This window comes from Bombina bombina, chromosome 11 (genome assembly GCF_027579735.1).
Source record: "Bombina bombina isolate aBomBom1 chromosome 11, aBomBom1.pri, whole genome shotgun sequence".
In the NCBI taxonomy this organism is placed as follows: domain Eukaryota; kingdom Metazoa; phylum Chordata; class Amphibia; order Anura; family Bombinatoridae; genus Bombina; species Bombina bombina.
The window spans coordinates 75135762-75149240 of record NC_069509.1 but is presented as its reverse complement, the minus strand read 5'-3'; the positions used below and the strand labels follow the sequence as shown (position 1 = coordinate 75149240).

Here is a 13479-nt window from a genome sequence, read left to right as displayed (position 1 = left end):
CTCCTGTCCGGTCTTTTGGAGTGGGACTCTGTGATAGATTTTATCCCGTTCACTATGTTATACCGCATTGATGTGTGTTCTGGAGGCGAGCCCCGGTTTAACTATTGGCCAGGGTCCTTTGTGATATCCTATCAGGGTTGTTTGGATGGCTTGTTCCCTCCCACTTTGAGCTCTCGACTCGGATTCTGTCACCGAACTGAGCGGAGAATTCCCGTGACAGTTTTAAATGATTTGTGCACTATCCGACGGGTAATCGCTTCCTGTCAGGTTAAGCAGGCTGCAACTTCTTGCGGTAAACTCTACTGGTCTGGAGTACTTAGTGATGAAGGGAATCAGGCCCATTATCTTCATTCATTCATTCATTCATTCATTCATTCATTTATTTATCATTTATTTATGTATCGTTGGACCTTAGTGTGTAAACATAAAGGGGGTGGGGAGGGGTGTGTGTGTGTATTAGCTTTATACAGCAGTCACGGATTGGCTGATTATTTGCAGGGTGTGTTTCCCGCTATCCAATCAGGTTTAGAGCTAGGTGTTTTAAACTTTCACAGTTAATATGTGTTTTATGAGGCTATGAGTAAGGCTCACGCTGAAACGCGTTAGCCGCTTTTTTGTTACTAGCTCTGTATACACTCACCTTTTCCATCTCCTCTGTATCAACTGACTTTTAGTAGGGACACTGTCCCTATGTATACTTCGTACTTTGTATACTATATATTGTGATGGTATACCCTGTTCATTAAATTCATATTCACTACTAACGGCTGTCATCAGGTGCTTCTATTCTTTTGTTTGTTTTGTTTATTTTTAAGTCACATTTATTTGAGACTAAGCATATTTCATACATATGGCTTCAAATTTCTTGTCTGAGGGTAAATGGTAAAAAAAAAAAAAAAACTCATACTGACAATGCATGTAGTGTGTGTGCGTGCAAAATCGTTAGATTTGGTCTGAACATAAATGTCACTTGCATAACAAAACCAAGTTATTTTAAGATATAATCATCCTCATCTCGTACAAATATTGTATTTAAAGTGTTTACTGTCCTTTTTGTTTTCTGTTAAATCTTCTTATGCTGATTAAACTGTCTTTCTTGGGGAGTTGTCCCTGTTAGAGATGCGCATTCAGAAGTAGGAAGCTGCTTTCGGTATTTTGCTCCTTTCTGAGCAGAATTTCCTCTTTGCAAGTGAAACACACTTAGATCTGAATTTGCACACCGAAAGCAGCCTCCTACTTCCGCGTTCAGCAGTGAACAAAACTGCCAAATGTATATGTCTAGTCACTTAGTGAGCATTAGATACCTAGGTTCGTTTCACTTTTTAAAAGATGTATACTGTCCCTTTTTTAAAATTTTAACTTTACATTTTAACAGCTTTAACTTACAAACCTATGTAATACATTTTTTTTTATTTATTTTTTTTGCCTTTTGGAAAATGGTTAATATGTTACCTTTACACTTTGATATGGATAGTATTCCTTTTAGTGATTTACACGCCTGGTTATATGGGATATGTCACCCCAAAATGTAATAATGGTGTTTGAGTGTGATTAAGGAACACATCTGCTTGATACAGTTTGTGACCTTTTTGTTCACTTTGTTAAATTTATCTTTGTGTATAATTTCCCTATGTTGCTCTCATTGCCAGACAGACATTAAACTCAAACAAATATGAAAGCCATTCCTTTGTGTTACTAATGTGCCAGCTGAAATTCTGCCAAACTGAATATCACAGTTCACTTCTGCTTGTGTCTGTGATTTAATGTGTGCAGATGCCAACATGTTTTACAGAAGAGTTCAGAACTGTGGCAGCTATTTGGGCTGACTGATACGTTTTGTTGTTTTCCATCTTAATTTAATAGTTTAAAGGGACATTATACACCAATTTTTATTTAACTGCATGTAATAGACACTACTATAAAGAATAATATGCACAGTTACTGATCTAAAAATCCAGTATAAAACCTTCTAAAAACTTACTTAGAAGTTCCATATGTAACATTGTTGATGAGATTAGCCTGGGACACCCACTGAAAGGGGCTGATGGCAGAATCACCCCCCCCCCCTTCCCTGCATATGAAAAGACCCATTATACAAACAGAAGAAGTCTGAAGTCATCAGTATGCATCTAAAACTTTTTGGTTCTTGGTTAGGAGTTTGAAAATCAGCACAATGTTATTTTAAAAATAAGCAAAACTATACATTTTTACAAAAACGCACCCAGATGGGCTATATAAATGGATCAACTACAAAAAAATGTATGCAAAGAAAAATCTAGTGTACAATGTCCCATTTAAAGGGACATAAAAGTGCAAAAAGAGAGTGGTCTAATGCGTTAGAAAAGCTCCAGAACAGCAATTCACTACTTTTTGGTAGCTGAATACATCTGGTGAGCCAGTTACAAGAGGCACATTGTGCTTCCAGTAGTATTGCTGCTAATGAGCCTACCTAGTTGTGGTGTGTGTTCCACCCCCCCCCCCCCTCAACAAATGAGTGAAGAACATTTGATATTGGAAGTAGATTGATGTCTCTTAAAATTGCATGCAAGGAATCATGAAAGTTTAAAGGAATAATATGCCAATATTTATTTCTCTCATGATTTTATATAGAGAAAAAAAAACATAATTTATGTACGAACTTATCTGATAAATTAATTTCTTTCATAGTGTCAAGAGTCTGAGCTAGTGACGTATGGGATATACATTCCTACCAGGAGGGGGCAAAGTTTCCCAAACCTCAAAATGCCTATAAATACACCTCCTACCTCACTCACACCTTAGTTTAACGTGTAGCCAAGAAGTGAGGTGTAAAAAGAGGAACTGGAAAAAATAAAGTGCTTTATACAAAAAATCATAACCACAAAAAATAGGGTGGGTCTCATGGACTCTTGCCACTTTGAAAGAAATTAATTTATCAGGTAAGTTCTTACATAAATTATGTTTGCTTTTATGTAAGTGGCAAGAGTCCATGAGCTAGTGACGTATGGGATATAATATTCAAGATGTGGAAATCCACAAGTCACTAGAGAGGGAGGGATAAAACGGCTATATCCGCTGAGAAATTAAATCCAAAATAATTTAAGTTTTCTTTAAAAAACAAAATAAATCTCAAATCAAAAGGCATTAGAATCAAACACATCAAAATGGTAAAATTTAGAAAAAGTATGCAAAGAAGACCAAGTTGCTGCTCTGCAAATTTGATCAACTGAAACTTCATTCTTAAAAGCCAAAGAAGTGGCAACTGATCTAGTAGAATGAGCTGTAATTCTCTGAGGCGGAGACTGCCCCGCCTTCAAATAAGCTTTGTGAATCAAAAGTTTCAACCAAGATGCCAAAGAAATGGCAGAGGCTTTCTGACCTTTTCCCGGAACCAGAAAAAATAACAAATGGACTAGAAGTTGAAATCTTTAGTAGCCTCAACATATTTCAAAGCTCTTACCACATCCAAAGAATGTAAAGACCTTTCAATAGTATTCTTAGGATTAGGACACAAGGAAGGAACAACAATTTCCCTATTGATGTTAGAATTCACAACTTTAGGCAAAAATTTAAATGAAGTCTGCAAAACAGCTTTAGCTTGATGGAAAATCAGATAAGGAGACTCACAAGAGAGAGCAGACAATTCGTAAACTTCTAGCAGAAAAGATAGCCAAAAGAAATGACACTTTCCAAGAAAGTAGTTTAATATCCAAATAATGCATAGGCTCAAAACCAAATTTAGATTCCAAGGAGGAGAAATAGATTTAATAACAGGTTTGATACGAATCAAAACCTGAACAAAAGGCGAATATCAGGAAGTTTAGAAATCTTTCTATGAAATAAGACAGAGCAGAAATGTGTCCTCTCATAGTATTTGCAGACAAACCCTTATCCAAACCATCCTGAAGAAACTGTAAAATCCTTGGAATTCTGAAATAATGCCAAGAATAATTATGAGTGGAACACCAGAAAAAATAGGTTTTCCAAACCTGATAATAAATATTCCTTAAAACAGACTTACGAGCCTGCATCATAGTGCTAATCACTGAGTCAGAGAAACCTCTATCACTAAGCGTTCAATTTCCATGCCATCAAATTTAGAGTTTTGAAATCCTGATGGGGAAAAAACGTCCCTTGAGACAAAAGGTCTGTCCTTTAATGGAAGTGGCCAAGGCTGGCAACTGGACATCCGGGCAAGATCCGCATATCAAAACCTGTGAGGCCATGTTGGTGCTTTCAGAAACACGTGAGATTGTTCCATATTGGAGATCACCCTTGGAAGAAGAACCGTAGGCAGAAAAATATAAGCAGGTTGGTAAAACCAAGGAACTGCTAAGGTATCCACCATCTCTGTCTGAGGATACCTGGACCTGGAAAGGTATTTGGGAAGCTTCTTGTTTAGACAAGAGGCCATCAGATCTATTTCTGAAAGACCCCACATCTGTACAAGATGAGAAAACACATCTGGATGGAGAGACCACTCCCCTGGATGTAAAGTCTGATGGCTGAGATAATCCGCTTCCCAATTGTCTACACCTGGAATATGAATCGCAGATATTTGACAAGAGCTTGATTCCGCCCGAGAAAGTATCCGAGATACTTCCTTCATTGCTGAAGGACTGCGAGTCCCTCCTTGATTGACATATGCCACTGTTGTGATATTGTCTGTTTGAAAACGAATGTAAGGTTCTCTCTTCAATAGAGGCCACGCCTGAAGAGCTCTGAAAATAGCACAGAGTTCTAAAATATTGATTGGTAACCTCGCCTCTTGAGATTTCCAAACCCCTTGTGCTGTCAGAGACCCACAGACAGCTCCCCAACCTGTAAGACTTGCATCTGTTGTGATTACAGTCCAGGTAGGACAAATGAGGCCCCTTGAACAATAAGGTGATGGTCTAACACCAAGTCAGAGAGTGTTGGGATTTAAGTAAATCAGTTGTGATATCTTTGTATAATCCCTGCACCATTGGTGCAACATGCAAAGCTGTAGAGGTCTCATATGAAAATGAGCAATGGGGATCACGTCCAGAACTGCAGTCATAAGTCCTAAAACTTCCATGCACATAGCCACTGAAGGTTTAGACAAGCTAAAACTAACTTCATTCGTCTCTTGTCTGTCAGAGTCATAGACTCTGAATCTGTCTGGAAACTAAAAAGGTGACCCTTGTCTGAGGAATCAAACTCCTTTTGTAAATTGATCCTCCAACCATGTCTTTGAAGAAACCACACTAGTTGTTTCGTGTGAGATTCTGCTAAATGAAAATATTAAGCTAGTACCAAGATATTGTCCAAATAAGGAAAAACTGCAATACCCTGCTCTCTGATTACAGAAAGATGGGCACCAAGAACCTTTTGAGAAGATTTTCGGAGCTGTAGCTAGGCCAAATGGAAGAGCGACAAATTGGTAATGCTTGTCTAGAAAAGAGAATCTTAGAAACCGATAGTGGTCTGGATGAATACGAAGATAAGCGTCCTGTAAATAAATTGGGGACATGAAATGACCTTCCTGAACAAAAGGCAGAATAGTCCTTAGTCACCATCTTGAAAGTTGGCACTCTTACAAAACAATTTAAAAAGGAGAGGTCTTTTGTTCTCTGATCTGACGAAAGGAACGAAAACAATTGGGAGCTTTAAATTTACCCTTGGATTTCTTATCTTGGGGCAGAAAAACTCCCTTTCCCCTGGTGATAGTGGAGATAATAGAATCCAATTGAGAACCAAATAAATTACTACCCTAAAATGATAAAGATAGGTATCTAGATTTAGACACCACATCAGCATTCCGAGATTTAAGCCATAAAGCTCTTCTAGTAAGAATAGCTAGACATAGATTTAATACCAATCTTAATGACATCAAATATAGCATCACAGATAAAATGATTAGCATGTTGAAGTAAAAGAACAATGCTAGACAATTCAGGATCTATTAACTGTTGAGCTAAACTGTCCAATCAAAAAGTTGAAGCAGAAGCAACATCTGCCATAGAAATGGCAGGTCTAAGAATATAGCCAGTATGTAAATATGCTTTTCTAAGGTAAGATTCAATCTTCCTATCTAAAGGATCCTTTAAAAGAAGTACTATCTTCCATAGGAATAGTAGTACGTTTGGCAAGAGTAGAAATGGCCCCATCAAACTTAGGGACCTTTTCCCAAAACTCCAAATTAGCCGTAGGTAAAGGATATATTATTTTTTTTAAACCTAGAAAAAGGGTTAAAAGAAATAGCGTCTGCAATAGGAAAAACTTCAGAAGTTTTAAAAACAGAATTCTAACGTTTGCTATTCTTGTTATCAAGAGGACTAGATTTCTCAATATCCAAAGTAAACAATACTTCCATTAATAAAGATCAAATATATTCAATCTTAAAAAGAAAGGTAGATTTATCAATTTCAGTCTGAGGTAGGATCCACTGTATATATGGGTTTTTATGTTGCTTTTATTTTTAATATTGATGTTACTTTATAATTCACTTATTTTACTTGAAAATACTAAAAAAGAACAACATTTGATGCAATGTGATTTGTATCCACAAGATGCCGCTATTGCAAATGTTGGTATTTCCATGTCAATAGGTGAATAGATAACAGGTGCAGGTATAAAAGGCAGGAACCTGTATAACTAAGTGTACATGACTAAGGGCCTATTGCAGGCTTGAAACGTTGTATGTGTTTCTGGGACCCTACATGTAAGAAATAAAGGTCTTTTATTGATTGTGGAGGCTGGAGTTTTTTGAACTGTAGGATCCACTGAGCCAGAGGGAACCTCATCAGCAGAAGATACTTCAGTATGCTGTTGATAAATACAAAATTCATCAGATTTATGAGAAGTTAGGAGAGACCTTTTACGTTTATTTGAAGGCAGAATAGCAGTCATAGAATTTTTAATGGCTGTAGCAATATAATCTATTATATCTACAGGGATATCATGTGCATTAGACTATGAAGGTACTATAACAGTAGATGTATTTGTACTTATGAAAAATTATTACATGCTGATAATGTTTCTATAACAAGTGCCACTTATTTGAGCTGAAGAAGTAAGGTCAGCTAATTTACAACATACACACTTGGCTTTGGTAGAATTGTTTTCAGGCAGCAAAGCAACCTAGCCCTCAAAGAACAAATAAGAGCAGAGAGCAAAAGGAGAGACTTAATATAACAAATTTTGGCGCCAAGAAAAGCGCAAATGCGGAAAAAAACTTTTGCCACCAAAGCTTAACACGAGAAATGATGCGACTCGTGTCATAACCGGCGCGACTTCGCGCTAAAGAAACTTGCAACGAGAAAGTCGCAAGAAATTACATGACTCGTGTCACAACAGGCGCGATTTCGAGGCAAAAATTGAGCGACAAAAATGTTGCAATAAAAAGTAACATTCTGCGTCATTGCGAGCCTAAGCCCACGAAAATTTTAAAAAACAGACTACAAGTTACAAGTAATCTGGAACCGCAGGTAAGTCTAAAAAAACTCCTATAAACATAATTTCCATGCTGAAACTGTTAGACTGCAAAGGGAAATACAGACCTAACTCATGGCAAATATATACAATAAACATTTAAAACTTTATAACATAAAGTGCCAAACATAGCTGAGAGTGTCTTAAAAATGATATATACTTACCAGAAGACACCCATCCACATATAGCAGACAGCCAAACCAGTACTGAAACATATCAGCAGAGGTAATGGTAGAGGAGTATAATGTCAATCTGAAAAGGGAGGCAGAGATGAATCCCTGCAACCGATTACAGAGAGCCTTAGAATAGATTTCCCATAAGTAAAAACATGGTATCATCAGGCAATACTCCATTCACATCCCTCAGACAAACACTGTACTTTGAGAGGAACTGGGCTTCAATATGCTTTGAAGCCCCTAGCACAGAAGAAAATCAAGCACAACTTGCTTCACCACCTCCAAGGAGGCAAAGTTTGTAAAACTAAGGTATGAGTGAGGTAGGAGGTGTATTTATAGGCATTTTGAGGTTTGGGAAACTTTGCCCGCTCCTGGTAGGATTGTATATCCCATACGTCACTAGCTCATGGACTCTTGCCAGTTACGTGAAAGGAAAGAAGAAGAAAAAAATAATTATATCTATCTCCTCTCTTGTCGTCGTCTCCTCTCTTGTCGTCGTCTCCTCTCTTGTCGCCGTCTCCTCTCTTGTCGTCGTCTCCTCTCTTGTCGTCGTCTCCTCTCTTGTCGTCGTCTCCTCTCTTGTCGTCGTCTCCTCTCTTGTCGTCGTCTCCTCTCTTGTCGTCGTCTCCTCTCTTGTCGTCGTCTCCTCTCGTTTGAAAATGCATGCTCTATCTAAATTACAGATTATTATTTTTTGGGGTTTCATGTCTTTAAAACTTGTACAATACAAATATAAAACAGAAAATTAAATCAACCTTAAGAAAGACCTGTCACATATGGTAAACACAAAATATGTTTACTCCTTATAATTGCTGTCCAATTTGCTTCTATTATCAAATGCACTTCATTCTTATGGTATTCTTTGTTGAACTGAATACCTAGTTAGTGTCTGGAGTTCTATATGGCAGCGGTTTTGCAAGAATATCTTTGAGCACTAAATGGAAGTAGTGTTTCCACAAAGTATCATTTGTGGGGGTTTTTTTTGTTGTTGTTTCATTCTTACAAAACTGTTGCCATATAGTGCTCAAGACATGCTCCTGAGCCTTCCTACCTGCTATTCAACAATGGATACCAAGAGAATAAAGTACATTTAAAAATTGATGTAGAATTGTTTTTAAAATGGCATGCTATAGGAATCATACAAGAGAATTTTTGGGGGTTCATGTCCCCTTTTAACCCCATTAACGACCGGACTTATGTCTTCATCGGAACAAAGTTCTGATGTAAACAAATAAGTTAAAAAGTGAAATCACGCGATCATTCATGTGATCGCATGATTTCAATGATGGGATTGTGTCTGTGGGAGTGCCTATGACGCCGGGCACAACCTCCAGCCCGCTATCCCAATCGGGAAGCGCCTTTGGCTTCAGTACAGCCAAAAGGCTAAGGCGTTTTATGCCGTCCTAAGGGCTTTTAAAGCCCAGTGAGGTTAGGATGGCATAGAATGTCCTAAGGGCAGCAAGGGGTTAAAAGAATAAACATGATAAATAAAAGGAAAGTGTAGGGATCCTCACTGCTCCTGTTATGTTGTACTTGTTTACTTGTTGTGTTACATGAAGGTCATTTTTACTTGCTGTTTCTTTGCAGCTTATTGACCGCGCAGCATCTCCTCCAGATGAGAAAGAACCAGAGGAAAAAGCAGAACAAAAGTCAATGGAGGAAACCTGGAAGGAAGCTGTTCTCATCAAGGTGTCTCCAAGACTCTCACGGAAAGTAGGGCGCTCTGATCTAAGTGCCCCTCTGCCCCTCCCTGCGCCAAGCCAACCCTCTCCAGGTCAGCACTGGCATCTGCCCCATAGGTTACATCTGTCTCTTTCCTTCTTAGTTGTTTAATGATTCATCTTTGTCTGCACAACATAACGCACTGAAAGTAGAAGTGGAAGTCTTTGCGTCAATTACATACAGTAGCATTAAATGAGGAAATAATAAATATATATATATATACACACACACAAAATTAAACATGGAAGGGTTTTTACATTTAAGTTTAAAAGCATTTAAAATGAATCTTTAAACTATAATTTGGCCACTATTTCTGATTAAAGGAACAGTCTCAATTTTACTTTGGCCATATAGGGACAGGGGTAATTGACCTTGTGTTCTGAGCTAAGTAATAAATATGTAGAATGTTGCAGGGTTAGAAATATTGTACTGAGTAATGTTCCTCCCTAGTGTTCACTGATACATCTTTACCTACTGTAGTGTATTACATTGTTTACAAATAGCTACTTTTAATTGGGGTTGGAAGAGCGCCCCAGCCCTTTCAAAAGGGCGTTCCTGCAGCAGCTTTTAATACAGTTAACTCTTTATCAGCTGCTTGCCAGCCTCTCTAGAGAGTGGAACTCGCACATTTTGCATAGTTTTATAGCAAAAGCAGGTAAAATAACTTAGTGTTCTGCAAGGTGTTTTTATTTTCCACAATTAAACTTAATATTTATCCCACCATAAAATGTTTAACGTCCCTTAGTTTGTTAGATTAAAACATTAGGTAGACTACCCCAGCTAGCAGATTGTGCTCTATTTATAATTCTACATACTCTAAAAATACAAATCTAATTTCCTGCACGAATGATGCAAATCCTTAGAATTTACACCATACTCACATGTTTAGTGAAATATGTTTACTACTTCTCTCTGATTCCTCATCTTTCATTATTGTTCATTCATTTTGTTTCTGTTATTAGTTGAAAAGCCGCTAAGCACTAAGGAAGAAGTGAAGAAGATTTCGGTCTGCTTTACTCTGCAGGAAAGACTGTTGGATTATTACACACATCATGCCAACGTCTCTGACACACAAAGGCAACTGGTCCGACAGCTGGTCCTGGACATCATGACCGAGCTGCAGAACTTCCTACGTGCCAAACACCCTGAGATGCCCTTCTCTGCCATGAGGCTGGGTGGCTCCTTGGGAAGAGGTCTCCCTGTAGCCAATTTAGATCACTCTTGCTTGATGCTGCCCTTGGTCCTGGAGTCAGAGCTGTGGAAATTCATTCCTGGACAAGAGACTATCCTCAGTGACCCTCAGTTTTGGTTGGTAAAAAGGGTTGACTTGGAGTACACAGTGCGGGGTAGCAGCCCCTGGGACAAATTCATTGTGGGAAGATACCTCTCTTCCAGGACAATCATAGAAACCTTGCATAAAACATTACTGGGATCCATCAACTGGCCATCCATCGGTGCCATATTAGATTGCACTATCCAACCGGTTATAGCTTCTGATAATCTTAAATTAGAGGTATCACATGCAGAGGGCAGGATGATTATTAATATATTGCCAATGGCAACCACCAAGGATGTGGTCCTTTTTGCTCACTCCCATCCCAATGCTCCTGTGGAGAACCTTTGGCATAGAAGCTACTATAAGGAGGAGATCCATAAGCTGCAAGAACTGGACAACTCGGATTCAGGGGTCAGGCAGCAGTGCCTCCACATCCTAAAGGGGATTTGCAGAGGTAATGCCTCCCTAAGCCACCTCTCTTCCACTCACCTGAGACACACCATCCTGCACCTCAGTAGCACTTCAAATGACTGGTCAGAAGCTTCTCTAGATGATAGGTTTCTGCAGGTGATAGAGCAAATGATAATTTATTTGGACAAAGGTTTCCTTCCCTGTTATTTTAACAACAATGTGAACTTGTTCTATTCACTTAGTGAGCAAGACATCGATGATCTAGGGTATGGTCTCTACCAGTTGTTTTCTGAACCTGATAGCTTGTTGCAGAAATGAGTGACTCAACATAACTTTTCTCCAATATTTCATAAACGTGTTATTAGAGGCACACAAGCAGGCTGTGGTCTTATTATACAAGGTGGCTGCACTGAAAAAGATGACTAATGGACAGGCTTACTGCACAGCCAGGGATTTAAATCCCATGAACTGGAATCGTTCTGCTGGTTGTCCTTTGTTTTCTTTAACAGATCACTGGAATATGCATCTAAAGACTTAGGAGCTAATTTGAACCTGTCTCAGTCTATTCCTGGTCAGCATAGCATTTTTAGATGACGCAAAACATTTCCCTTAGGGTAGTTGAAGAAAAAAAAAATCTAAACCTAAAGATGCTCGATGTACAAATTCTAACTGCTCTATACACCATTTAACGTTGATACTCTGGTCACAGAAAGTTTTTGAACACTCCGCGACTAATGGGCAGTTTTAGAATTTTTTGTGCTCTATGCAATTAGCTTTTTTTTTTTTTTTTTTTATAATTTAGCCAAGTTTATAAAGCATGGCAGATAAAGCCACTTGCAGCTATTAAGTAAAATTCAGTGATGGTAGCAGTGAAGATAAATGACAAGCCCAGCCTAGCTGCTGTACACACCGGCACACATCAAGGCAGTATATAAAAAAAAATGCATTGGATACTTTTTTAATATTTCTACTTAGTTTGTTGTTTGTTTGTTTTTTTTGTTTGGTTTTTTTCCCCCAGCTCTTTGTGCCAAAATGTAAACTTAACTTTAATCTACAGGATTTTTTTAATCATATGTTAAGTATTAATAATGCAGTTGTTTAGTTTACTAGTTCTCTTAGTAACATGTTATTGCTATTATATAGGCAGTGCAGCCTATGGCTTAGGGGATAGGTGTGTGGGGTTGTTGGTTGTTTTTTTTTTTTTTTTTAAATTAACCAGCTTATTAGAAATGTCAGTTATAACATGAATTTGGAGTTTGACTTATAAATAGGAATGATTGACCCCCCTAATATAACTATGGAAATTAAGTTTGAAATGTCCTGATGTTTAATAATATGTATTGTAAGAATATATTTTAACTGCACATATAGGACAAATATTTGACTAATTAGCTGAAATGTTGCATTTCAAACTTTTTGTTTACAGCGTCAGTCTTGCCCTTATCTGCTGATCCAGGTTCATTTCTAAAATCACAACAAAAAAATAATCGGCAGGCTGGGCTAAGCTCTTTCATAGGTAAACTCTTTTTGGTACCTTTACAGTGGAAAATGGACACAAGCCAACAGAGCTATACAACATGGCGACTACAGTTTCATAAAGCTGCCAACAAGTTGATGTTTCCCGTTTTGCACAGATCATTTTAAAGCCATTCAGTCTGTGTAGTCCTACAGAATACATTGGGAACATAACTGTGAATCTATTGCCGGAGTATTACTAGTACTAATGTATGGTTGACCAGAACTGGTACCCAGCATCAAAACCAGACAATAAGCCATATGATGCCTATTATATTTACATAGATTTTTGTTTTATTTTTTTAAATGTCACATTTGTCACTATTAATCTTGAAAGCTTTGAATCTCTCTATATGCAAAGTCTAATTGTTTCCTACGGGATACTAGACCCAAATATTTTCTTCCATGATTCAGATAGAGCATGCAACTTTCTCATTTACTCCTATTATCAATCGTTCTTTTGCTATGTTTATTTATTTAAAAAGCAGGAATGTAAAGCTTAGGTGCTGGCACATTTTTGGTTCAGAACCTGGGCTTATGCTTGCTTATTGGTGGCTAACTGTAGCCACCAATAAGCGCTATCCAGGGTGCTGAACCTAAAATGGGCTTACTCCTAAGCTTTACATTCCTGCTTTTTTAAATAAATATAGCAAGAGAACAAATAATTTCTCCAACATAGGTGTGTCCGGTCCACGGCGTCATCCTTACTTGTGGGATATTCTCTTCCCCAACAGGAAATGGCAAAGAGCCCAGCAAAGCTGGTCACATGATCCCTCCTAGGCTCCGCCTACCCCAGTCATTCTCTTTGCCGTTGTACAGGCAACATCTCCACGGAGATGGCTTAGAGTTTTTTAGTGTTTAACTGTAGTTTTTATTATTCAATCAAGAGTTTGTTATTTTAAAATAGTGCTGGTATGTACTATTTACTCAGAAACAGAAAAGAGA

The 13479-nt window shown here is 38.0% G+C and overlaps 1 protein-coding gene across 4 annotated transcripts in view; it reads left to right on the top strand.

Moving 5' to 3' along the window:
• The window catches only part of MIEF2 (mitochondrial elongation factor 2), a 44886-nt gene extending 31690 nt beyond the window's left edge, over window positions 1-13196 (top strand). For all 4 annotated transcript variants that reach the window (XM_053695236.1, XM_053695238.1, XM_053695237.1 and 1 more), the window contains 2 exons: window positions 9198-9384; window positions 10295-13196. In XM_053695236.1, the coding sequence (XP_053551211.1) occupies window positions 9198-9384; window positions 10295-11337 (1230 nt within the window). In that variant the 3' untranslated portion in view covers window positions 11338-13196. The remainder of the gene's footprint in view (window positions 1-9197; window positions 9385-10294) is intronic.
• Window positions 13197-13479: the final 283 nt, after the last annotated feature.